Here is a 24988-nt window from a genome sequence, read left to right as displayed (position 1 = left end):
GAACCAATGCGGGGATTGGGACTGGGAACCAGTATGATGGTGAATGCAGGAGGTGGGACTGGGTGAGTGGAGAGAGAGAGATCAGATGAGGTGCCAAGTAGCGGAGAATGGGACTGGCTGATCAATGGGATAAGAGTTCTGAGGAATGAAGACTGGGAGTGACTATGGAAGAAGAACAGGACGGGGAGGGATAGTGAGCGGTGAGGAAGAGACAAGAACATGTTGGAGGGGATGGGGCAGAAGGGGTCATGCTTTGAGGGAATGGGAAGAAGAGTCTGTGCCCACTAGTGCACTCCCCCTACAGATCTTGGAACGGAACCCAAGATTCTGGAGTCTCCCATCCCTCTGTTATCAGCAGATATCTGGCAAACTGTCTCTCATTCCCCTTTAGTACTGGTCCACATAAAGCACAACCTACTAACAACTATCAGTTACTCTGCTAGCTCAAGTGGCAGAGGTATGTGGTGGATCTAAAGGTCTCAACCCTACCAATGACCCATATGGGTGTCAATATTATGTCGTATAATTAAATTTCTTTTTTCCCCGTTCCCCCTTTGCTTTTTAAAAACATAGGAAATTAAATACAAAAACTATGTTAAAAGATCATTGTTTGCCAAGTCAAGCACTCAAAGCTTAGGAAATCCGACAATTAAAAATAGCTGTGCAACCTTAATTCAGTCCCCTTGTGTGTGTGTATACTCGATAATCTTTAATTACATGATCAAATATTACTTTTTCCACAGGACTCCTGGCACATTCAGTATACGAGATGGACCTCTCTATGCAGGGATGGGGGGGGAGGGATAGCTCAGTGGTTTGAGCATTGGCCTGCTAAACCCAGGTTGTGAGTTCAATCCTTGAGGGGGGCACTTGGGGATCTGGGGCAAAATCAGTACTTGGTCCTGCTAGTGAAGGCAGGGGGCTGGACTCGATGACCTTTCAAGGTCCCTTCCAGTTCTAGGAGATGGGATATCTCCATTAATTTCTAATTTCTATGCATGAATCAGGGTTGTGTAGTGAAGGAGATCATCTGTAGGACCACTGCTTCATTTGCTGGTCTCATGGTTAAAGTAGGTAGAATTGGATTTTATTCTTGGTATCTTATTCTAATAAGTATCTCTGCGTACTAGCACTAATTAGAGTAGCAACTGATGCAGAAAAAAATTCATGCCATTAATCTAGACCTAGACAACTACTTACTACAATGAGTGAACACCACAAAACAGCCATACCACTTTAAATGTTCTAATGACACCTATTTGCCACTATTTTCCTCATTTCCAACTGCCGAGTTAGGAATTTAATATTAACCTATAAACTTAATTATTTTGCTCAGGGGAAGACAAGAAGAAAAAACACTAGTGTAGGTAAAGAGTGAGGACATTTTCCTGAGGTCTAGTCAGTAATAAAACAGGTGTGAGCTTATGATGATGATTTGGGGCATGACCTGAAAGATGCTCAGTAATCATAACTTAAATGGAAGTTGCGGGCACTATGCACCTCTCAAATTACATTCGACTAAAAAAGGACCATATCCTATCATAAGATCAAGATTTTAAAAACTATGCCCCTAAATTTAGAACATATGAGAAAGTCAAATATGTCCTATTTCATGCTGCTGCAGCTTGGGAAAGCAATGAGCAACAGAGGCAGGCACTAGAATTCTTCGTGGGAGACAGAGCACCAGATGCCTGTCTCCTGTGCAGCAGCCAGGAGGCTCCAGAGAAGAAACAACTATGGTAACCTCTCCCCTTTCTGTCACATCAACCAGGATGCTGGGGAAAGAATGTGTGTGTTGGAGGGAGAGGGCGCAGATAGAAAAAAACAGAGCTAGAAAATTTCTCCTTGCCAGGAGCAGTCTCAAATTTGAGACACATTTGAGTCAAAGATTAATACAAAAGACAAAGCTCTGGAAACAGAGTCCAGGGACAGTGACCTGATAAAAAGGGGGAGTGTGCTGGGACTTCAGCAGCTGGTAGTTTTTCTCTAGCAAAGGCAAGACTGTCAGTGTCATGAGACAAACATCTTATGTAATGGCCTAATCAGTGCTTCAGAATGTCTGACATCACACACTAATATAAAGGAGACATTGACTTTCTCTAAAAACGGGTCCCACGGATGATATTCTGGACCCAATGAAGTCAATGACAAAATTCCTATTGACTTCAGTGGGGCAAGGATTTCACACAGTGTCTCCCTGTGCTGGACTTAATCCAGGTCTAATCCAGAGACAGTGCTCTCAGTTTAAAACCTCAGTAAATGACACTGGGAGAAACTCAAGAAAATAAAACACTGTTTGCTCTCATTGAATGAAAACAGGGAGATGAGTCTGAATCATTATTATTTCCGCTTAAGAAATATTAGTATTTAACAATTAAAAAAAAAAAAAAAAAAAAACCACAACCAAAAAAGTTAAATGGGAAAAAACACCAAGATACATAAGAAAATAGTTGTTCCTGTGACGGGTCTACCTGGCAGAGAGGTTCTGAGGACAGTTGTGTGTGCTGGGCCTTTTAGAACAGCAATTAGGAAGTTCAGATCCCTAGTTGATTGATTATTCCCTTAACACAGTTACACTGCTTCCAATGGATTTGTGGATCATTAGGCATTGAATGTTACCTATCATTAGCAGAAAGCTGTAGAAGTAATTTTCATGAGAAAAAAAATTTCATTTAATTTGCAGCTATGCTTGTGAAATAATAAATTAGCATGGATGCCTCTTACCTGCTTGGCGTTAGCCGAGAATCCAAGCTCCCAGACTTCATGGTAATAGTGTCAGTAAACAGCACATCCTTTGCTGGAGATGCTAAGGCTTCTGAATGCGACAGTGAAGGATGCATCCTTTGCTGCTGTAAGCGTTTCAGTGTAGCGTAGCCGAAGGCATCTCGAGAACTTGTATAACTAAAGTTGTAGTCAGCAAGACTCTTTATGGTAGCAAGAGAAGGAGCTTTAAGGGACTGTGCTCTTCGAGGAAGCGTATGAGAAGACCCTGGGGGCACCAGGGATACAGAAATTGATTTTGAAAGAGGCAGGTGGTTAGATTGTGGTGTTGAACAGTGGCTTGTTTTAACTGTTTTTGTACTTACCACAGTACTCAAACTTCCACAGTCAGTGTCTACATTTGTAGTGTCCACACCCACCGTCTCCCTTGATGGACTTGAGCTCATTGAGCTTATGCCACTTGTTGTGGTATCCGTATTAAAACTTAAGCTACGACTCTTGAAATGTGTTTGTGTAGAACCATCTCCTATTAGTCTCTCTCTGCTTGTGTTTTCCCTGTGATTTTCATTTCCAAGACCTTTTGGCAGCTTTAGATCATTTTCTCCAATACTTGGGGTACTACCTGTATCTTCCATGTGCTTGCTCGCAACAAATGAAGTTTCTAAGCGTAAAGTATGGATTTTAGGAACTCTGAACCCAGGAGTGAATTCATCCCCAGGAGTAAAGTCTATACTACTGGAAGGCTCTGTTACAGTACGATTTCGCCTCAAGCCTGATTTACTATCTGATGAGGACAGTTTGCCTCCTTTAGGATCGCTGCTACTTCTATGTTTTTTATTAGGCAAAGTAAGTGAATTTAGGATGCGATTCTTCACAAATCTGCTAGAAGCAAAAAAGGGAAAAGGACTACGATCCTTATCCTTTAAGGGTCCAGGTTTGTCATAAAATGTTTGTTCTGCATCCTCATTGATATCTAGGAAAAATGTGCTAGTAGAAGTACTGCCAAACCGGTCATCCTCCATGATAAACATACCTGAAATTAAATAAGGATTCTTATTACTGAATGCTGATATTTCTAGGAAGTAAATTGTAAAAAACTTATTGAAAAATTACTGAAACTTGATACACAGTAAGATCAGGTAAATACATTTAATAATTCTAAAACAAAAAGAAGTAAACGTGTATGTTATGATGCACGAGTCACATTTTAAATTAGCATTTGTTTCCTGCTTAGAAAAAACAATCCCCTTCTCTTGCCCTGTCTTATTTTTGTTCTTTGAAAAAGATGGCTGTTAACTTTCCCTAGAGCCAATGCTAAGAAATTTCCATAAAACGAATTGTAGTTACATTCTTTGTTAATAGAAGCTGCATCAAACTTAAAATCTGAATCACACAGCTTGAATCACACTTTTAAAATTCATTCATATTTTGTTCATTTCTTCATACAACATATTTTTAAAATGTGGATGCCTAAATGGTTTGTACAAATATGAGTTTTGAGTGTAAGCTATATAGCCACATGTGCCAGTTATTTTAGTCTTCATAAAAGGGGAACTCAAACAAAAACAAAAAAAGCAACCAGCTATTTCAAGCGTTTTGAAAGGTATTTTCTCTGCATGTAGCTAACACTGAGAATTAAATTTGTGTGATCTCCCAACCTACACTGTGTGTTTATTCCTGACGACTATAATTATTGAATTTAATGATCTACAGAACAATTGCTTAAAAATAGCTGCCTATCACAAATTTTCTAAGATATCCTTTCACCTGTCAATATGTACAATTTCTTAAAAAAAAAAAAAAAAGTAATGCAAGTAACCTGACAACTGAAGGCATCTAAACATCTAAAGAATTTAGGCACACAAGTCTCACTGAAATGCAATGGGACTTGTTACTACATTCCTCACAAGCTATTGAAAAAATCATTTCCTTTGGTGTTTACAATGACTAAGTATTACTATGTTTTTGTTTCAATTTCTGCAACACGTAGTACTTGTCTATACTAGTTTCTGTACCCATCAGAAAAGGAAGACATCGCTTCAAATCCTGGTTTGTCAGGTTACTTATCTTTTACAAAATATTTTATATGTTAAAGATTTCATTGTTTCAAAGATATAGCTACATTATTGTATTTAATACTTAACCTGAGACTAACCTCCAATCAGCAGTGCTGCATTCTTTAGGGCTATTTAAAGATTCTAAATACAGTATGGTTAGCAGCAGATTTAAATTCCCAATATCAATCACAAAACAAATGTAATATTATTATTAAGCCTAGAAAATTTACACCAAGGTTGTAAGTATAATACTGTACCTACAAAAACAATTTCTAGATGTTGTTTTGAACCACTGTACCATTAATTCTAGCCATGCTTACTTGATGGTGCAGATTCACTTTCACTGTTATGCCTAGAACTGGTGGACCCCGAGTTCAAGCTAAGAGTGCTGGGTATAGAAGAGAGCTCATTGCAGAGTTGCTCCATGTCATCAGGGACTACTGGCCATGGCTGTCTACGACTGTGTCTCACTGCATCCCAATTGTGCTGCTTCAGAATGTCACAACCTTGTTTAGTTTTGGCTATTAGACCAAGCACGTAGACACAGGTTCTGTATTTAATAATAATAATAAAAAAAAAGTAACAGCCTGATTTAATCAATAGATCTGAGTTATTCAAACATACATTTGATTTTTAAGAAGAAACAAAGTTGCAAGATAATCCAATATAGACCAGCTGAGTAGCTTTTTTTGTTCTATCTAATGGGAAAAACAAATCAGAGCAAGTGTCGTACAGGTAACAACTACATGTTAAATATATTAAATGGGAAAAAAAATAAACTTGTGTAATGCAATGTTAATGTTCCACAGTTTTAAAAAGTTAAAGTTAAGGTTCATATAGCAATGTTAATCAGTTCATACTTCCTGTTTGTTTTACAGTACAGAACTAAATAAAAAGTAAGAAACTCTCCATGTAACAAGAAATACAGTAATAGAAATGTATAGGCTGAACTGGTAGCAGTGCCTATAGTTAATTTTGCCCAACATTTTCCATTATAAGACCCTTTTTTCAGTTATTTATAACTATGACTAACTGTTGGGGCTGAAATTTTCTGTGTTGAGTATCTGCCTCAGACTGCTGGTGGAAGTCGTGGGTTGTTGTTTTCTATTTTTGTTTTCTGTTTTTGTTTTTTTTGGTGGGTGTGTGGGTTCTTTTCCTGAAGTTTCAGGTAAGATTCCAAAAACAAGTTTAGGGGAAAATGTCATTTGCCCATGTTAAAAAATTACCGTTTTAAACAGATGCTATAGCATGTCCATGCTTTAGCACAGAAATTTGGCAAAGAGATGCACTGATGCCAGTGATATGCCTTTTGCTTTCCCTGTGAAAATTCATCCAAATTTGGCCAAGTTATAAGCCTTCTAAAATTCTCAGTTCACACATGCTCAATAGAGATTTATTATGGCTGCAGGGGGCTGAACAGAACTGCAATTGTTTCTCCTGCCAGATGGGGGCCAATCTGGTGCAACACACAGGAATTGAGAGCAGGGAGACATCTTTCCTGTCCTCTCAATGCTTCTCATGCTGACACCTAGGTAACATGGAGAAACAGAAGCAGTGGCCTGATTCAAATGCAGAGGGGTGAGGAATGGAATAGAGTTGAAGGGAAAAAGAGAGAAAATAAGAGCAGAGGGGGAGACAAGGTTGCAGAAACCAGAGTGGGTAGGTGGAGCAGAGGGGAACAGACAGACTGAGATCAAGGGAACACAAGGGTCTAAAATCACTAGCATGCATTCTGCTGCCACAAAGTTCCTATGGGATTCTGGTCAAACCACTTAACCCACATATTAACTGTGTGTTTCTCATTTTTTATTACATTCAAACAGTCTAAGGGGTAATGTGATAATAGGTTTTTGGAGACCAAATACATTTTATCTGTTGCCTCCTAAAAACAAATATTACTGAATAAAAATCGAAAAGAATAGTGGCAGAGATTTAAGAACTTCTAATAATTTTACTTGCTTCTTTAGAAAAACAAAATTAAAATAAATGCCTTTCATGATGGCCTTCCTAACCTAGATACCATGACACTTCCTGCAAATAAACTTTTGAGAAATTTTCCAGGTCCTCTAAATAGGTCAAACTTTGTCAATGATGTTTAATAAAGGAATCCAGTGTAAGCAAAAGTAGAAATCTTTATACATTCTAGGCCTGTCAGGAAATACTATTTGCAGATTTTAATTTTAAAATTAGATATACATACCCCCTAATGGACAGAACTTCACAGTGCTGGGCAAGTGCCATTATGTCAGGAATCACATTCTCTTCTTGAAGCAAGTTAAGGCCCCAATTTGATGATCCGATATTTCCCTGGAATGAAGTTATTTGCCATTAAATAAATTTAACTGCTGATGTCATTTGTAGTGGTGCCCACAACACTCTTGGCATGCTAATAAGGTGAAATGCCATCTGGTCACAATTTTATTATAACTTCAAACCTTTAACTTTGAAGAGCAGATAGCCAATCCTTCTGGTATTTTTCACCTGTGAGCAATGAAGGACACGGGGCACCATATGCCACCTTGGGCTCTGGGATAACCGAACAAGGATAATCCTACATTTCCCCTCATCATACTGGCACTTTACTTGTTCCCATTAATAGTCAACTTGGACTGGGGCACAGAGAACAAACATTGAGGAGGGAGGGAAAACAGACCCATGATATATGATGAAACTAATGTCCAATTTTGTTCCTGCTCCACCGCAAAAAGACTTCAGGCTTCCCTCCTATCTCCCTGCAGTGGGTCAGTTGAACTAGGTAGGTTCAAACCCACCAGTCGATGTCCCGCCCCCCAAAAAACTGTTTTGGAAAAATTATGGTGATATCACGCAGGTCACAGCAAGTCATATCCCCTGAAGATTAGCCACACATATTGCCATACATGATACACATTCTTTTGCTTTTAAAAAATCATTGTTAGACTTCACTTTTTTACAGGAGTCACATGCAATGCATAGTATTTCATCGGAAAGACCAGCTAGGATACCAGAAGAGTAAGTTTTGTGAACTACTTTTACTTAAAACCAATTCCTTAATTATTTCAGTATCTGAAAAATTACAGCAGAAATAAGAGGAAAGAAAAGCAATACATATGTCTATTACTAACCAAGGCCCAAAGGGCTGCTTTCAGATGTTTAATTCCTTCCCACTTATCCAACATCGGGGAACGAACAGTGTAACTTAAATCTGGGACAACACTCTAGAGGAGGAGAACAAAAAAACTTAGTTCAAAGTGAATAAATATTGGAAGTTTCAATACATCAGGTTCTCCTAAAGCTTTTAACAAATGTTTACATACGCACACTTTAAATTGGACCGTTCCAGCATATAAAAACTTGGATTGATTAACATCAATAATGCAGAAGGAAAATTATAAACTTAACACTACCTGATATCCCAAAGAGGAACAAACGATTCTGTAATCAGTGCATACAACATGTTAATTCTTAGTTAGCTTACTTTTACACCATTGGGAAACCTTCTCATTGCAGTTTTACAATTCAAAGAGTAAAGAGATTCTCAGTATATTCTTTTTCCTTTCCCTCATCATCCAAATGATTTACAAATCAGAGATTAATAGCATGATTACATAATGACATCCCTAAATCAAGTTAATCTCCCCAGCAGAGCTCAATCCAACATACTTCAAACCTAATCACAATCCCCCTGTTGTCTGGGTATACTGAAAGAAGGACAGGAGACACTTGATATGGATTTTAATCAGGCTGCAACTTTATTAAATAGATGTCTGGGACTACCCAGCAGATAAAGTATACAGAGTAGGAAAATCCATGTTTATTCAAATCATTACCCAGGGCTTCCACCAGCCCCCCTTCTTTCCATCCAGGTCCCTCCAGCCAACCCCTGCCTTGGACCTTACCATCCATCCCCCTCGGGGGTTAAGGTGGGCTATAAGAATGGGGGGAGAGAGGGCTTGGCTCCCTGCCGTACAAATCATAGGAGTCCCCAATTCTGTTCCTTTATCCAGCACATCCTTTTAAGTCCTTTACCAGGTCACTGGATGCCTTTCCTATGGAGTACCTGCACTGGACATCCACCCCACATTTACAAAATAAGTTGCGACATAAGGCTTACCACCTTTTCTTCTTACCAGGAAAGGTCCTCCCTGACACCCGCTGTGGGGAAGAGGAAAAATCCTCACTCCACCGAGGCCAATCTGGTGGTGCAGGAAAAATTCCTTCCCAGCCCGCCTTAAAAAGGAGCAACTAGCACAACGCCCACAACAGGTCCTAGACCAACCTGATATTTGCTACCTCTTGGGGGGGAGGGAGAGAGAGAGCTGCCTTGCCTGCTGCAAGGAAAAAGGGACTACCAACCTCACATTCCCCGGGGGTGAGTCAGCGCCGCAAAGCCAACCACCGTTCACCTTTTGTAGCAGTTTCTGACCTCATTCCCCCTCCGGCCATAAAGCACAGCTGCCTTCTCTCAGCAAGCCGAGACAACATTCCCCCCTGCTTTTGGTGTGGTGTAGTCCCTATCTGGTTTTCAGGCCTCTTTTGTACAAAGACTGTCACCCATGTCATATTCTGTCCAACTCTATGATGATTTTAATTATATGAACAGATGCTCACTAGCAGCTTGAATGAAAGCATCAAATATAATTGTTAGTGAATTATCCAGGTTTAATTCAGGTCTCAAAAGGGGACAGATTCATTGGATTAAATCAATGCAATATTTGGCCTTCCACTTGAGTTTATTTTATTTAAACAATTCTATAAAACTCACTTTAAGCGTTAAGTTAACAAGTTAATTTTTAAAAATGAAAACAGACTAATTTATTTCTCTCTTCATTTTCAAGGACCTAAAATACACATTTGTTTTAACAAAAATTCCCAATCCATATTCTCTATATGCATAAAGCAAAAGCATAGCTTTACTAATCATTGCTTATAGTGTTCATTCAGCTAACAAACTCTCCAAAAAAGCATTTCTGATTGGTGATGTGTTTGCCTTTCCTATTTCTGTCCTCAATAGCCCCTACCATTCACAATCATCAGTTGTAAGAAGCAGATTGAAAGATATTTCTGTGATGTTTTCAACACAAGGAAAGAATTTCACATGATGCTAGAATGCAGGTAAAGATTGTCCTTGCAAGATATAACTTCTTTGAAATTTGGAAAGGCCATAGTTTTATGAATCTTCATTTAATGACTGTTCAAATGATGATCAAAATAGAGGTTATCCCAAGTCAATTATTCTAGAAGGGTTACACAGCACACTTGAAAAGTTTTTACTTTTAATTAGGCTGCCAAGTGATAAAAAAAATAACAGAGATTAAATGTACTGTTAAACAATAGAATAACGTTTATTTACATATTTTCTGTTTTCTACATTTTCAAATATATTGATTTCAATTGCAACACAATACAAAGTGTACAGTGCTCACTTTATTTTTTTTATTACGAATATTTGCACTGTAAAAAAAAGAAATAGTATTTTTCAATTCACCTAGTACAAGTACTGTAGTGCAATCTCTTTATCATGAAAGTTGAACTTACAAAAGTAGAATTATATACAAAAAAATAACTGCATTCAGAAATAAAACAATGTAGAACTTTAGAGCCTAGAAGACCACTCAGTCCTATTTCTTTCTGGAGTGGGGGTTGAAGCATGAAGGGGCATACGAATGTTTACCATATCTGGCACAGAAATACCTTGCGATGCCGGCTACAAAAGTCCCATGCGAACGCCTGTTCTCACTTACCAGTGACATTGTAAATAAGCAGTGGGCAGCATTATCTCCCGTAAATGTAAACAAGCTTGTTTGTCTTCACAACTGGCTGAACAAGAAGTAGGACTGAGTGGACTTGTAGACACTAAAGTTTTGCGTTGTTGCTGCTTTTATTTTTTTGAGTATAGTTATGGAACAAAAAAAAAATCTACATTTGTAAATTGCACTTTCACGATAAAGAGATTGCTCTACAGTACTTTTATGAGGTGAACTGAAAAATATTATTTCTTTTATCTTTTTACAGTGCAAATATTTGTAATAAAAAATAATAAGATAGAGTGAGCAGTGTACACTTTGTATTCTGTGTTGTAATTGAAATCAATGTATTTTAAAACGTAGAAAAACATCCCAAAATATTGAATTAATTTCAATTAGTATTCTATTGTTTAACAATGCAATTAAAACTGATTAATCGCGATAAATTTTTTAATTCATGATTAATTTTTTTTTAGTTAATCATGAGAGTTACCTGACATTAATTGACAGCCCTACTTTTAATTTATCTATTGTCAATATCCTCACCTGAACTTCCAACAAATGACAGCCTGTTTTGTGGTGCACCAGTTGGCCATAAAGGTGAACTGGCAGGTAGACATGTGGCCGCTGTAATCTGGTAGAAAAAGAAATGATCTGTTTTCATGGCAATAATTATGACATTTTTAAAAAGCCATCACAATTCATGTCCTCGTCAAACGAGTTTATTTGCAACAGACGTTACCTTTGGTTGCTCCGACGAACATAGTTATCACCATCAATAGGTTTACGGTAAGTGGTAAGTGCTTCGTTAAGTTGTTCTTCAATTAATTCAACATATTTTAAATTGTACTCCTAAAAAGGAAAATTGAAATATAGAGCCTATTACCTCATTGATAATATGACAGACAACAAATGTTTCTAGTATTTACAATATACTACTATATAATGGAGAAACTATTTCTGACCATAATCAAGGTTGAGTTTTTCAGCTAGTGCAGTAATTATAGTACTTAGAATATAGAATGAATTTTCTGAAAATTTACAACAAATCTGCCCAACTATTTTAGAGGATAAAATTAATTTAAAAATGGATGCTAAGAGAATTAGCACCTGATATAGCACTTTTTCTCTCATAATCCTAAAAGAACAGATCATTCAAGCTTTTCGTTTAAACACTGAAATCTTGTGTGTAGGCTACATTTGAATATTTTTTGTAGGATTAATGGAAAGAAAGACTTATTTTAATAACTAATCTTGTCCTTTAAAAGAAGCTGAAGAATTATGGACCTACTATAGAGAATTCCAAGACCTGCCCTCTTTCAAAATGGCTGCCATCTCCAATGGCTCTCAGTGTACTGAAGCAAGAGGCTGCCCTCAAGTACCTATCTGGAGAAGGGAAGCTATCTCCCCATTAATGTCAGTGGGTCTGAGTGTTCCTGTTCACTTTCTGACAGTATAGTGTGTCAATATCTTCATTAGACCACCTAAGGCCTGGTCTACACTATGAGTTTAGTTCGAATTTAGCAGCGTTAAATCGAATTAACCCTGCACCCGTACACACAACGAAGCCATTTACTTCAACATAAAGGGCTCTTAAAATCGATTTCTGTACTCCTCCCCGACAAGGGGAGTAGGGCCAAAATAGATATTGCCAGTTCGAATTAGGGTTAGCGTGGACGAAATTTGACGCTATTGGCCTCCAGGAGCTATCCCACAGTGCACCATTGTGACCGATCTGGACAGCAATCTGAACTCGGATGCACTGGCCAGGTAGACAGGAAAAGCCCCGCGAACTTTTTGAATTTCATTTCCTGTTTGCCCAGCGTGGAGAGCACAGGTGACCACGCAGAGCTCATCAGCACAGGTAACCATGCAGTCCGAGAATAGAAAAAGAGCACCAGCATGGACCGTACGGGAGGTACTGGATCTGATTGCTATATGGGGAGAGGATTCTGTGCTAGCGGAACTACGTTCCAAAAGACGAAATGCCAAAACATTTGAAAAAATCTCTAAGGGCATGATGGAGAGAGGCCACAATAGGGACTCACTACAGTGCTGCGTGAAAGTTAAGGAGCTCAGACAAGCCTACCAGAAAACCAAAGAAGCAAACGGAAGGTCCGGGTCAGAGCCGCAGACATGCCGCTTCTACGCTGAGCTGCATGCAATTCTAGGGGGAGCCGCCACAACTACCCCACCTCTGACCATGGATTCCGAGGAGGGGGTAATCTCAGCCATGCCTGAGGATTCTGCGGACGGGGAAGATGAGGAGGAGGAGGAGGAGCTTGCGGAGAGCACACAGCACTCCCTTCTCCCCAACAGCCAGGATCTTTTTCTCAGCCTGACTGAAGTACCCTCCCAACCCAGTATCCCAATGAGGCCATCGAAGGGACCTCTGGTGAGTGTAAATATAAAACATGGTTTAAAAGCAAGTGTTTTTTAATGATTAATTTGCCCTGAGGACTTGGGATGCATTTGTGGACAGTACAGCTACTAGAAAAGTCTGTTAACAGGTCTGGGGATGGAGGGTAAATCCTCCAGGGACATCTCCATGAAGCTCTCCTGGAGGTACTCCAAAAGCCTTTGCAGAAGGTTTCTGGGCAGTGCAGCCTTATTCCGTCCTCCACGGTAGGACACTTGACCACGCCATGCTAGTAACAAGAAATCTGGTATCATTGCAAAAGCCTGGCAGCGTATGGTCCCAGTGTTTGCTGGCATTCAAGCAACATCCGTTCTTTATCTCGCTGTGTTATCCTCAGGAGAGTGATATCATTCATGGTAACCCGGTTGAAATACGGGAATTTAATTAAGGGGACAGAGGTTGCCATTTGCCTGTGGCTGAAAAGAAATCCTTCCCTGCAGTCAGCCAAGCGCTTTGGGGGGGGGGGGGGGGGAGGCATTGGCGCTGAGCTTTTCGCGTTTGGCTAGCAGGGATCTTCCCTGATACCAGCCATGCGGTGGGGGGAGGGGTAAAGCGATCATCCTACAGAACGGGATTGGGGTGGGGGGAGGGTTAGTTGGTTTCTGCAGGGATCTTCCCTGATACCAGTTACGCAGTGGGGGGAGGTGTAAAGCGATCATCCCAGAGAATTGGGGGGGGGGGGGGGAGTTTAAGTTTGGTTTCTGCTGCTGCACGTTAACAGGAAAACCGCAGCACTCAACGGGACTTGGCTTCATATGGGAAAGGAGGGCACTGCTTTAATGAAGTTTGCAGAAGCCGAAAGACAATGGCTTACCATGGCTGCATGCAAGTCAAATTCTGTTGCCCGGCCCTGCATCTGATTTCTAACAGCAAAGCCACAGGCACTTAATATAAGATGCAAAATGCGACCTTGTACCGAAATCACATGTGCTATGTAATGTGAATAGTGTTCACCGTGAAAGAGTATAGGCATTGTTCTGTAAAATGTATCTTTTTAAATACTTCTCTCCCTTTTTTTCCCTCCCTCCGTCCCACAGCTGCAAATTTTTCAAGCCTCCCTCCTCCATCCCGAAGGCTATCTCAGATAAGGCGGCGAAAAAAAAACGCACGCAAGACGAAATGGTCTCGGAAATCATGCAATCGACCCACGATGAAAGAGCTCATCTGAATGAGTGGAAGGACACGGTATCAAAGTACAAGAAAGATGCCACTGAACATGAGGACAGGAGGGACCAACGTGAGGACGGGGGCGGAAGGGGGAAGGCTCCGTGCACCCGCCCACTCCACCCAAGCAAAGGCTGTCATTATTTTGAACTTTTGAAGTTACCTTTTCCTTCCCTCCTATCCTCCTCCCAAACCCAGCCAGGCTACCTTGTAAATTCTCTCCCTATGTTTATAATCAATTAATAAAGAACACATGATTTTTAAACAATAGTGACTTTATTTCCTTTGAAAGCAAGCTGTGATCGAAGCGGGGAGGGCGGTTTGCTTACAGGGAATGAGTCAATCAAGGGGGCGGGTTTTCATCGAGGAGAAACAAATAGAACTTTCACACCGTAGCCTGGCCAGTCATGAAACTGGTTTTCAAAGCTTCTCTGATGCGCAGCGCTTCCTGGTGTGCTCTTCTAATCGCCTTGGTGTCTGGCTGCACGTAAGTAGCAGCCAGGCCATTTGGCTCAACCTCCCACCCCGCCATAAAAGTCTCCCCCTTACTCTCACAGAGATTGTGGAGCACACAGCAAGCAGCAATAACAATGGGAATATTGGTTTGGCTGAGGTCTGAGCAAGTCAGTAACGTGAGCTAGCGACCCTTTAAACGTCCAAAGGCACATTCTACCACCATTCTGCACTTGCTCAGCCTGTAGTTGAACAGCTCCTGACTACTGTCCAGGCTGCCCGTGTATGGCTTCTTGAGCCATGGAATTAAGGGGTAGGCTGGGTCCCCAAGGATAACTATAGGCATTTCAACATCCCCAATGGTTATTTTCTGGTCTGGGAAGTAAATCCCTTGCTGCAGCCGTTTAAACAGATTAGCGTTCCTGAAGACGCGAGCATCATGAACCCTTCCCGGCCATCCCACGTTGATGTTGGTGAAACGTCCCTTGTGATCCACCAGGGCTTGCAGCACCATTGAAAAGTAACCCTTGTGGTTTATGTACTGGCTGCCCTGGTGCTCCGGTGCCAAGATAGGGATATGGGTTCCATCTATCGCCCCACCACAGTTAGGGAATCCCATTGCAGCAAAGCCATCCACTATGACCTGCACATTTCCCAGAGTCACCACCTTTGGTAGCAGCAGCTCAGTGACTGCTTTAGCTACTTGCATCACAGCAGCCCCCACAGTAGATTTGCCCACTCCAAACTGATTCCCGACTGACCGGTAGCTGTCTGGCATTGCAAGCTTCCACAGGGCTATCGTCACTCGCTTCTCAACTGTAAGGGCTGCTCTCATCTTGGTATTCTGGCGCTTCAGGGCAGGGGAAAGCAAGTCACAAAGTTCCATGAAAGTGCACTTACGCATGCGAAAGTTTCACAGCCACTGGGAATCATCCCACACCTGCAACACTATGCGGTCCCACCAGTCTGTACTTGTTTCCCGGGCCCAGAATTGGCGTTCCACGGCTATAACCTGTCCCATTAACAGCATGATCTCCAAAGCGCCAGGGTCCGCGATTTGAGAGAATTCTGTGTCCATGTCCTCATCGCTCTCGTTGCCGCGCTGCTGTAGCCGACTCCTCCTCGCCTGGTTTTTCAGGTCCTGGTTCAGCATAGACCGCACGATAACGTGTGAGGTGTTCATGACTGCTGTCTTGAGCTGAGCAGGCTCCATGCTTGCCGTGGTATGGCATCTGCAATGTTCACCCAGGAAAAATGGCGCAAAATGGTTGTCTGCAGTTGCTTTCCCGGAGGAAGAGGGAGGATGTACCCAGAACCACCCACGACAATGTTTTTTGCCCCATCAGGCATTGGGATCTCAACCCAGAATTCCAATGGGCGGAGGAGACTGCGGGAACTATGGGATAGCTACCCACAGTGCAATGCTCCAGAAGTCGATGCTAGCCTCGGTACATGGATGCACACCGCCGAATTAATGTGCTTAGTCTGGCCGCATACACTCGACTTGATACAATCGGTTGCCAAAAATCGAATTCTGTAAATTCGGAGTAATCCCATAGTATAGACATACCCTTTGATTCACTTTCTTTGGGAACAATTAGAGCCAGTAGCCATCTGGAAAGAAGGCAATTCTTTGTGAAAGAAATTCTCTCTTCTACAGAAAATAATATGCACCACCTTCATCTGACAACCCAGCAGACCCACCACTCTCCTAAACCATCTAATCAGTCATGTAGTTGTGTACATTTGGGGAAAGGGAATTGTTGCCAAAATGTTTTTTTAGTTAATTTTATATTATTAAAAACCTCATCAACATGCTCTTGCTAAGACAAGAAAGTAGTCACACAATGGAGTGAAGAGTCCCTAATAACAGGATGTTTCACTAGAAACACTCACAAACAATCACTGAAGCAATAGAATGTCCTGACATTAATATTATACAACTGTGAATTCCTTCCAAACTTCTAAATGTCTATATTCACATCATCCCTCCTTTAAAAATAATTTGCAATGGCTATACACTTAGCCTTGTTAGAATTACCTTTTGCCATTTCTCCATTTGTTTTGTTACATAACCTCTCTCATTTAGATAGGAAAACCCCTTTGGAATGGACAGAAATCTGTAAAGTAACAACAGACACTGAATAGTCCATCTTTAACAAACCACTTGGAGTACGAACATAAGTTTTTCTGAAATGAAAAGATGCATGTAACACCTACCTTAGAAGCAAAAGCAACCCTTTGTCTCCAAGATGGGAGAGAGCAGGTTTCATCTGGATAAGGGCATGAAGATTGGCCTAAAAGAGAAGTAGAAAAACTCATTTTAAAATCCTGAATTTATGTAAGCCATTTAAATTAAAAAGGCAACTATTTATTTAGAATAAGAAATATCCATATAGAAGCTCGGAACACCTTTAAGAATGAAAAGTACAATAGCAGTGAACTACTCAGAAGCATCTGAAATTGAAAGTATATGACAGATAGTAAACAACATCACAAAAATTTCCTCCAATATATGCTATTATAGTTCACGAATATTCATTATATAGGCACTTTGTAGTAGGCAACTTAAAACACTTTGCAAAGTAGAATTATCCAAAAAGATAATTTGATTTAATTAAAAAAAAGAAAATATATTTTCCTACATACATTCTTAAGTTATTGCTGTAGACTAATGATGCTCACCTTATCTTCACATGCCTCATCTAAGATATCAAGTGCTTCAGAAGATATGGTTTTATTTTTATCATGCAGCTGGGTCACCAGTAATTCAATCCCCCAGTTACTAAAGAATTCTACATTGGCCCTCAACAATACTCGTAAATGTTTTGTTGCATATAACCTGCAGCTCTGCAACGGAAAAAAAATATTTGGAAGAGAGAATATACAGTAGTTAAATATTAAACATTTTTCATATTCAAAGGCAGTGCATTTCCATCACAATGTTACATAGCAAATAAGCACCGTTTACACATTGTTTTGCATGTGTTATTACAACTGTCTACATGTTTCTCTCTTACAAAAAGTGTGATGTAATTATATTTTCCATGACCACAAGGTATCTGGTCAGGACAAGTCTCACCTGTCTCATCTGAAAGACAATATTATCTAACAGTCCACTGTCCTTGGCACCGTGTAGAAAATTGTCAGTACTATTATAAGTGCTGCCTTGTGAATTGCCAGCACTATTTCATACAGGACAGCATCTACGCTCTACCTGCAGCAACGGTTTGAAAAATCTACTTTTCTCTGATGAGCAGGAAAGCTGGCCCTGGTACCTGAGGGGATTTATACTATCAATTTTTGAAGAATTTAAGATCTCTTACAATATATAGCTTAAGTTTTGAAAATAATCTTCTGAAGGTGAACAAATTCAGTGCTGTCTTCCCAAGCCAGACAACTGCAACACTTATGTTGCTACTTGCAGCTTTCCTAAGTAGCAGAGTGAAATGAACAAGACATTGGTCCATTGCTGCTACACTGGAACCTCAGAGTTACGAATGTCAGAGTTACGAACTGACCAGTCAACCACACACCTCATTTGGAACTGGAAGTACACAACCAGACAGCAGCAGAAACAAAAAAAAAAAAAAAAAAAGCAAATGTAGTACAGTACTGTGTTAAACGTAAACTACTACAAAAATAAAGGGAAAGTTAAAAAAAAAGATTTGACAAGGTAAGGAAACTGTTTCTGTGCTTGTTTCATTTAAATTAAGCATTTTTCTTCTGCATATTAAAGTTTCCAAGCTGTATTAAGTCAATTTTCAAAAGTAAACTTTTGAAAAAACCACCATAATGTTTTGTTCAGTTATGAACAACCTCCATTCCCAAGGTGTTCATAACTGAGGTTCTACTGTACTCAGAACCCTGTGGGCAGCAATGAAAACTGGCAACTATCAAGTCAATTTCAGTAACTATTGTTACTGGGGAAAGCTCTGAGGAAAAGTGGAGGCAGGTGAGCTCAACCTAGGCTACAAACATGTGTTGTTTAGCTTAAGCTTATCCCTAGGAGAGTTGCAGACTAACTTTTACACACGTATTAAATAGCTAGTTAACTGACAATTAATTTGAGATAAGAAGTCTAGTGAAGACAAGCCATATGATGGTGTAGGATGAGGGTCGTGGGGGAGAGCAAAAGGGGGAACTACAAAAATTCCTTGATTATTTGGCTTTGCTCAACACAAGGGTAACCCCTGCCCTCCAAGTCTTCCCCACCCCCCAAACTTAGATCTCATGGAGTTCTTCCCTACCTCATGGTAGGAGAAGCAGGAGATCCAAGAGTTTCTATCATCATGATTTCTTTAAAGAATATCAATTCCAGTCCAAGGTCTTACCTTCCACTTTCAATCTGTCATCTTGACACAACCTTCATAGTCTCCATTCTCAACCACCCACCTCCCTTGCCCTCAACCTCTTACCTTCACACCCAGAAATCCTCCAGTATTCGCCAGCCTCAAAGAAATACACGGAATTTATAGTAACTGTCTGACTTCCCCTCCCCTAACTCCCTCTTGGCACTGAATTTTGTCCTCTCCAGTCTACAGAAGAACTGCTCTCACCAAGGTATATCATTGAGAGACAAGGTGGGTGAAGTAATACATCTTTTATTTTACCAACTTCTGTTGGTAAAAGAGACAAGCTTTCAAGGTACACACAGCTTTTCTTCTGAAGAACAGCTCAAAAGTTTGTCTCTTTCATCAACAGAAGTTGAGCCAATAAAAAGATATTATCTCACCCACCTTGTCTCGCTAATATCCTGGGACCGACATGACTACAATTCTGCAAACAAGGTATACAATGACTTTCTTGGGCAAGTCTCAACTTTATCTATCCTTTTTGACATCACTCAAATTGAATCCCTCCTACTTGTCTACTGTATGAAACCTAAACTTCTTGCCCTTTTCTTGAAGATCCAGTGCACTTCTTTCCTTAGCCTATAGAATCCCACTCGCCTCCTTCACTACAGCAGTTCCAGTGTCAATGCCAATTTTTGTATCCTTCCCTCACTCTGCAATCACGCCTTCCCCCATGCATCTTTCTAAGATTTACTTCAATCAGCTAATGTGTTAAAACTTGTTTTCACTAGGATTTTAACATGTGTTACCAAACACATTAAAAAAGCAACTTTCTCCTAGTGAAGACAAGGCCTTACAGTTATTCCTCAAGAAGATAACTTGGCATTGGTTTATATTTGGTTCATACATTTAAGAATATTTCCCCTCCACTATCAGCTCTCTCAAACCTGAGGGCTAGAAACTATTAAATAAAAGCTTAAATTCTGGAGCCCAATTAGGTGGCAAGGAATGGATTCTATAGCAAGTTGTGCAGTTACAGTATCACAGAATACACGAGGCCCAGGTTATATTTTAAAAAGTTTTCTGTGGTATGCCAGGAGAGTTTGTGTTACACAACTAAGAAAAATGAAAGCCCTTTGTAATGAATGAATATACAACATTTTAAATTAACCAGATTTAGCTTATTAGATTAAACAACAAAAGAAATAAAATGTTTAATAATAAATATTAACAAGCTGTGTGCTTGATTAATTACACTTACATCAGTAGATGCAGTTAAAATTTTGGAAAGGGTGACTCTTGCTAACCCATCTCTGCTGTAATCCAAACTAGAAACTGTCAGTTTTAGTAAGTGATCTTGGTTCTTCAAGGAGCAGAGATTAAGAAGACTGAAAAAAGTTGAAAAAGTATTAGTTGGAATCCACTTTCAATTTTAGTATTTTATGCATGTACACATAATATATATACCACCTTGCTAATTTATTATTTTTACTATTCAACATAATACGTTGGGTCAAAATTAAGGTAAGGATAAATGTTAATCTGATACTGGCTGCTTAAGAAACGTTAGCATGATATTTGACAATGCATGCTGCCTGCCTTTTTCTCATATTTTCAGTGTGTAGACAGAAACATTCTCCCTGATGCAGTCACCAAGATGTTTTTGTCAGTCAGACATGCCTGGAAAAAAAGGCCATTCTACAAAATCCATCTGTACTACAGGGCTTTTTCCGAAGAGGTTGGAGAATCCAGTGAGATTTGGGAGGTTTTTAGTTTTGTTGGACATAGGTCTTTATTTACTATTTGCAGGTTTTATAATGATTGAACATGTACCCACAGCATATTACAAACTGAAGTAAATACAAACACTCACCACTGAAACACATTGCATTTTTCAAGCATTTTCACTCCGTGAGGGTGACAGGAGAGTGTACCAAAAAACAGAAAGTAGTGCTGACTAAGGGTGCTTAGTAACCCATTGTTCTGAAGACTGCGTTCTGGTTTCATTCCAGAGGAAGAGTTCAGCCAATGCACAATATCTTTTACTAATTCCTCCAGATAGCCTTGTCCATCCTACCCCAAAAATGTAAAAAGATATTTTCATTTATTACTGGTAATGAACAGCTTTAGTTGGTTTTTGTTTACTAAAATGTATTGATTTAAATTTCTCAGAATGCACATATATAAAAATGATAAAATAAAAAATGTTAACTAGTGCAAACAGTTTAACAAAGTGAAAAAAACTAAAGGCAAATAAAAAAAGACTGATTTCAGTGGGAGCTCTGTACCAATTTTGACATATGCAATATGACAGTTATGAAAAGACAAGGCAAAGTAAAATATTTTAGTATAGTTGAAGGAAAGAAATTTGAGCATGATAATAAGGATACATCTCTGGTATTGAACAAGAGGCCAGGGAGCATTCCACAAAACCCATTTCTGCTTTAAAAAACAACAAAACAAAAAACCCACTCCTTCTTAATAGACAAATCACCACAGTACTGAGGCACTCCTACGCCTGCTGGCCAGGATACCTCAGGATTCTAATTAGACTTGCAAAGATGGTCTTTTTAAATTTTAAAACCCTAAAGTTTTCTTGCAAACATCGTTACTAAAATTAAGATTTTGCTTATCTAGCATAGAGAACTGTCATTTTTTCTTATATCTTATAGCTGAAATCATTTCTCACCTCTTCAGATTCAAGAAGAAATTCAGTAAACTGGCAACCCACAACAGTGAGTTGCTTAGACTTGACATAATCCAGATCCAGGTTGGCATACAATTTACTGCTAGGCTTGTAAAAATACAGCAGTCGTCGGACAAACCTAATTAAGATTAAAATGAGAATTAGTTGATTACCCTAAAAAAAAAAAATCTTACTGTGCTGCAAGAAATAATATATATGAACTTGTGGGCATGAAAGGGATATTTTGTGCACAAGGAGTTACGGTGATGGGTACCAAGTAGATTTATTCGCAAATTACTAAAATTGTAGTCTGCGGAAACAAAGATCAGGCAGCCCAAATAATTATAGCCAGAGAACAATTTCAGAGATGTGACCATGTGAAGAGTCATAAAAATTCTTTCTATGTCTTTTGGGAATGCCACAATAGAAGACAAGCAAAAAATTCAAGTTATCAAGAAGATTTTTTTTTTTTTTTTACAGCGAACAACAAAAGCAGGCAATAAAACAGATTCATTCAGTTATAATCTCTTCTGTAACATTTCTCCTGTGGAAAATTAAGCGATTATTCCTATCTGTCTGTCTATAAGAGTGACCCACTTCATGTAGTAACTACTCTTCTCTTGGCAGATTTAAAAAAAAATTCATGTGTCCTGGTATTTGTTATGTATTTTTAAAAGAAGTCAGACCACAGAGTGGCTGGTATGCATTTGTCTTCAAGAAAAATACATGCCTTCTATGCATGTCACACCATATTTTCCCAACTTGATACTTATTTGGACAGTTTAAACAGAACTTGGGCATTACTAATGATCAAATATGAAGCCCTATAACAGTCTTAGTGCACAGATACACTGATTCAGGTGGAATCAATTCAGGATTGCAGCAGTAGGGCCCTAAGTTTGTAATTTAAAATTATATTAATATTTTCCATAAATCATTAGTCATATTTAGTATACACCTTGCATACCATAGTATAAGAGAACACAGAATGCTTTTTAAGGGGTATCTATGGCTCTCTATACAAACATTGATTTTCTTTTTTATTGTTGTTACAGCAGGAATGAGAGAACAGGCCTCTGTCCAAGTCTCACTGACAAAACACAGGGCAGAGAAATTCCTAAGGAGTCCTCTCAAGGCTGTTTTATATTTTCACAAAACAACCAACCTATAATAAGAGCATGTGAGCAAACATAAGTCATAATTAAACATTCTTATGGATTATGCTTATGTGCATCTCTCAAAGATTAAGGCTAGCAATAACTTGAACAACACAATTGTGATTTAATCATTTTTAAAAGCCATTTTTGATGTCTAACGCTACAGTCATAAGATTTTCACAACATACATTAGACTAAATGCACTGGCACATAGCACAAATTGTGTATTTACATGATGGAGAACAAAGCCTGGAAAAAAAAAAAGTGTTTTGCTGTCAACAATTTTTGAGAATGATACAGTTAACAGTTCATAGCTCTGAGTCATCCAAGACTGCAGAAGGTTGTTTTTTTTTAAATCTATATTAACTGCAACCAAGAGTTAGAATATTTTATGGCAGTAAAAGCATGGAGATAGCTGTTTGCAATTCTGCAAGTGCAGAAATAAGCCTTATAGTAAAAAGCGTCCTAGCTTTTCACAACTTATTGAGCGTTTAAAAAAAAAAAAAATCATTCATCCACTGAACAACGCTTGAATACAGTACAAATCCAGGAAACAGTTACACAGAATTGTAGACATTCCTTTGAGAAGAGCAATATTACAAATGACTGAATCTGGAAAATAATCTTTTATCACATATTACCAGTTAGCAATTACTCTTGTATTCTGTGTGTATGAAAGGGGCAGGAGGAAAGTGGGATACAGTTAGATTGTGGTCATAATGATTATCACACCACCACCACTCATGTTTAGGACAGAATGTAGAGGGTAGCAATCCATTTTTACATTTCCACTTAAAAAGTAGTCTGATTATTTTTACTAAAAGAAATTAAGAGGTCAGAGCAAGGTGTAGTGCAGGGGTAGGCAACCTATGGCACTCACACTGCTCAGGTCCTGGCCACCGGTCCAGGGGGCTCTGCATTTTAAATTTAATTTTAAATGAAGCTTCTTATACATTTTTAAAACTTTATTTACTTTACATACAACAATAATTTAGTTATATATTATAGACTTATAAAAAGAGACCTTCTAAAAACATTCAAATGTATTACTGGCACGCGAAACCTTAAATTAGAGTGAATAAATGAAGACTCGGCACACCGCTTCTGAAAGGTTGCCGACCCCTGGTGTAGTCCTTAAGGTTGCATCTTAGCAGTAGGTTTTCCTCGCAAGTCTACAGAAAAATATCCTGTCAATCTTGGCAAAATGAGGAAAACTAAAAGACTGTTTATTCAGATCAATGTCTTAGGTCTACATTATGAGTGACATCCCAAAGATATTTACTAACACTTGAAGCTGGGAGTAGAAGTGATAAAAGAAAAATTCCCTTGTTCCAAAGATTATAAATGTAGATGAAAAACACTGCACTTCGTGTTAGAGCTTTTAGTTCTTAAAAAACACCTACACTTGATTTCAAAATTGTTGCTTTTTTCTTTAAAAAAAAATCTTCACCCTTTTGTTTTGTTTTATGGTACCAGCTGGTATAGTGACCAGGTTTGTTTTACTCTGGAATGTTTCTCAAAATGTTGCCACCAAACACTAAATTGAAGAAATAGTGAAAATATAATCTTTTGAGGTTTAAAATGTAATGAAGTGTGTTTGGCTAGTTGATATCCTTCTGTTTTAAGGGATAAATATATTTGTACAGAAAATAACTCTTAGCATACATAAATGGCTCCTTTTATTTAACCTTTACAACTTAATTGCCTACATTTCATTTTCACAGCTCATATACAGAGTAGAATTTAGAAATGTTGCATTTCCAAGGAATAGCTGATTGAAATATTTCAAATTTTTCCACAGGAAGTCTAAATAAGTGTTACATACCTGTGCAACTGTTCATCTTTATAGTTCCTTAGATTTACATTTGGCCACTAGATAAAGAACAGATATGGCATTATGTAAGACTTGTACATCAGTGTTGAATAAATTCACTAAAATTTCTTCACTTCTATATATTGACACAGATGCGTCAGTTACTATTTAAAAATTTCTCATTAGTTATTCTGTTTGTGTGTGAAAGAATCTAAAGAAACTGCTGAAGAATGCTTTCATTCCAGTAACAAAGTGTCATCACATCTTTATTTTCTTTCAGTTAGATGCACAGTTGAACACAGTTACTCACTCATGGTTCTGGCTGTTTAAAAATATAAAATTAATGGTTATCAAGTCTGGAAACATTTTAAAATGTTATTTTTTTTTTAAATGGACAAGCCAATTTTCTCTTTGGTGAGGAGTTGGGGTTGAGAGGTGTGGGCCATTTGTGTCCGTGTACAAAATTTCAGTGAATACAATTTCAAAATATTGAAAAC

The 24988-nt window shown here is 38.9% G+C and overlaps 1 protein-coding gene across 2 annotated transcripts in view; it reads right to left on the bottom strand.

The window, feature by feature from the left end:
- The window catches only part of RICTOR (RPTOR independent companion of MTOR complex 2), a 182060-nt gene that overhangs the window by 28195 nt on the left and 128877 nt on the right, over positions 1–24988 (bottom strand). For both annotated transcript variants that reach the window (XM_054032098.1, XM_054032099.1), the window contains 13 exons: positions 24504–24550; positions 21525–21660; positions 20709–20908; positions 20097–20223; positions 17226–17390; positions 16761–16837; positions 16582–16660; positions 11247–11356; positions 11051–11138; positions 7883–7975; positions 6979–7085; positions 5099–5328; positions 2725–3754 (listed from right to left, as the gene is read on the bottom strand). In XM_054032098.1, coding sequence (XP_053888073.1) covers positions 2725–3754; positions 5099–5328; positions 6979–7085; positions 7883–7975; positions 11051–11138; positions 11247–11356; positions 16582–16660; positions 16761–16837; positions 17226–17390; positions 20097–20223; positions 20709–20908; positions 21525–21660; positions 24504–24550 — 2489 coding nt within the window. The remainder of the gene's footprint in view (positions 1–2724; positions 3755–5098; positions 5329–6978; positions 7086–7882; positions 7976–11050; positions 11139–11246; positions 11357–16581; positions 16661–16760; positions 16838–17225; positions 17391–20096; positions 20224–20708; positions 20909–21524; positions 21661–24503; positions 24551–24988) is intronic.

The sequence above is a fragment of the Malaclemys terrapin genome, chromosome 6 (assembly GCF_027887155.1).
Source record: "Malaclemys terrapin pileata isolate rMalTer1 chromosome 6, rMalTer1.hap1, whole genome shotgun sequence".
Lineage (NCBI taxonomy): Eukaryota > Metazoa > Chordata > Testudines > Emydidae > Malaclemys > Malaclemys terrapin.
This window is presented reverse-complemented; position numbering and strand designations above follow the sequence as displayed.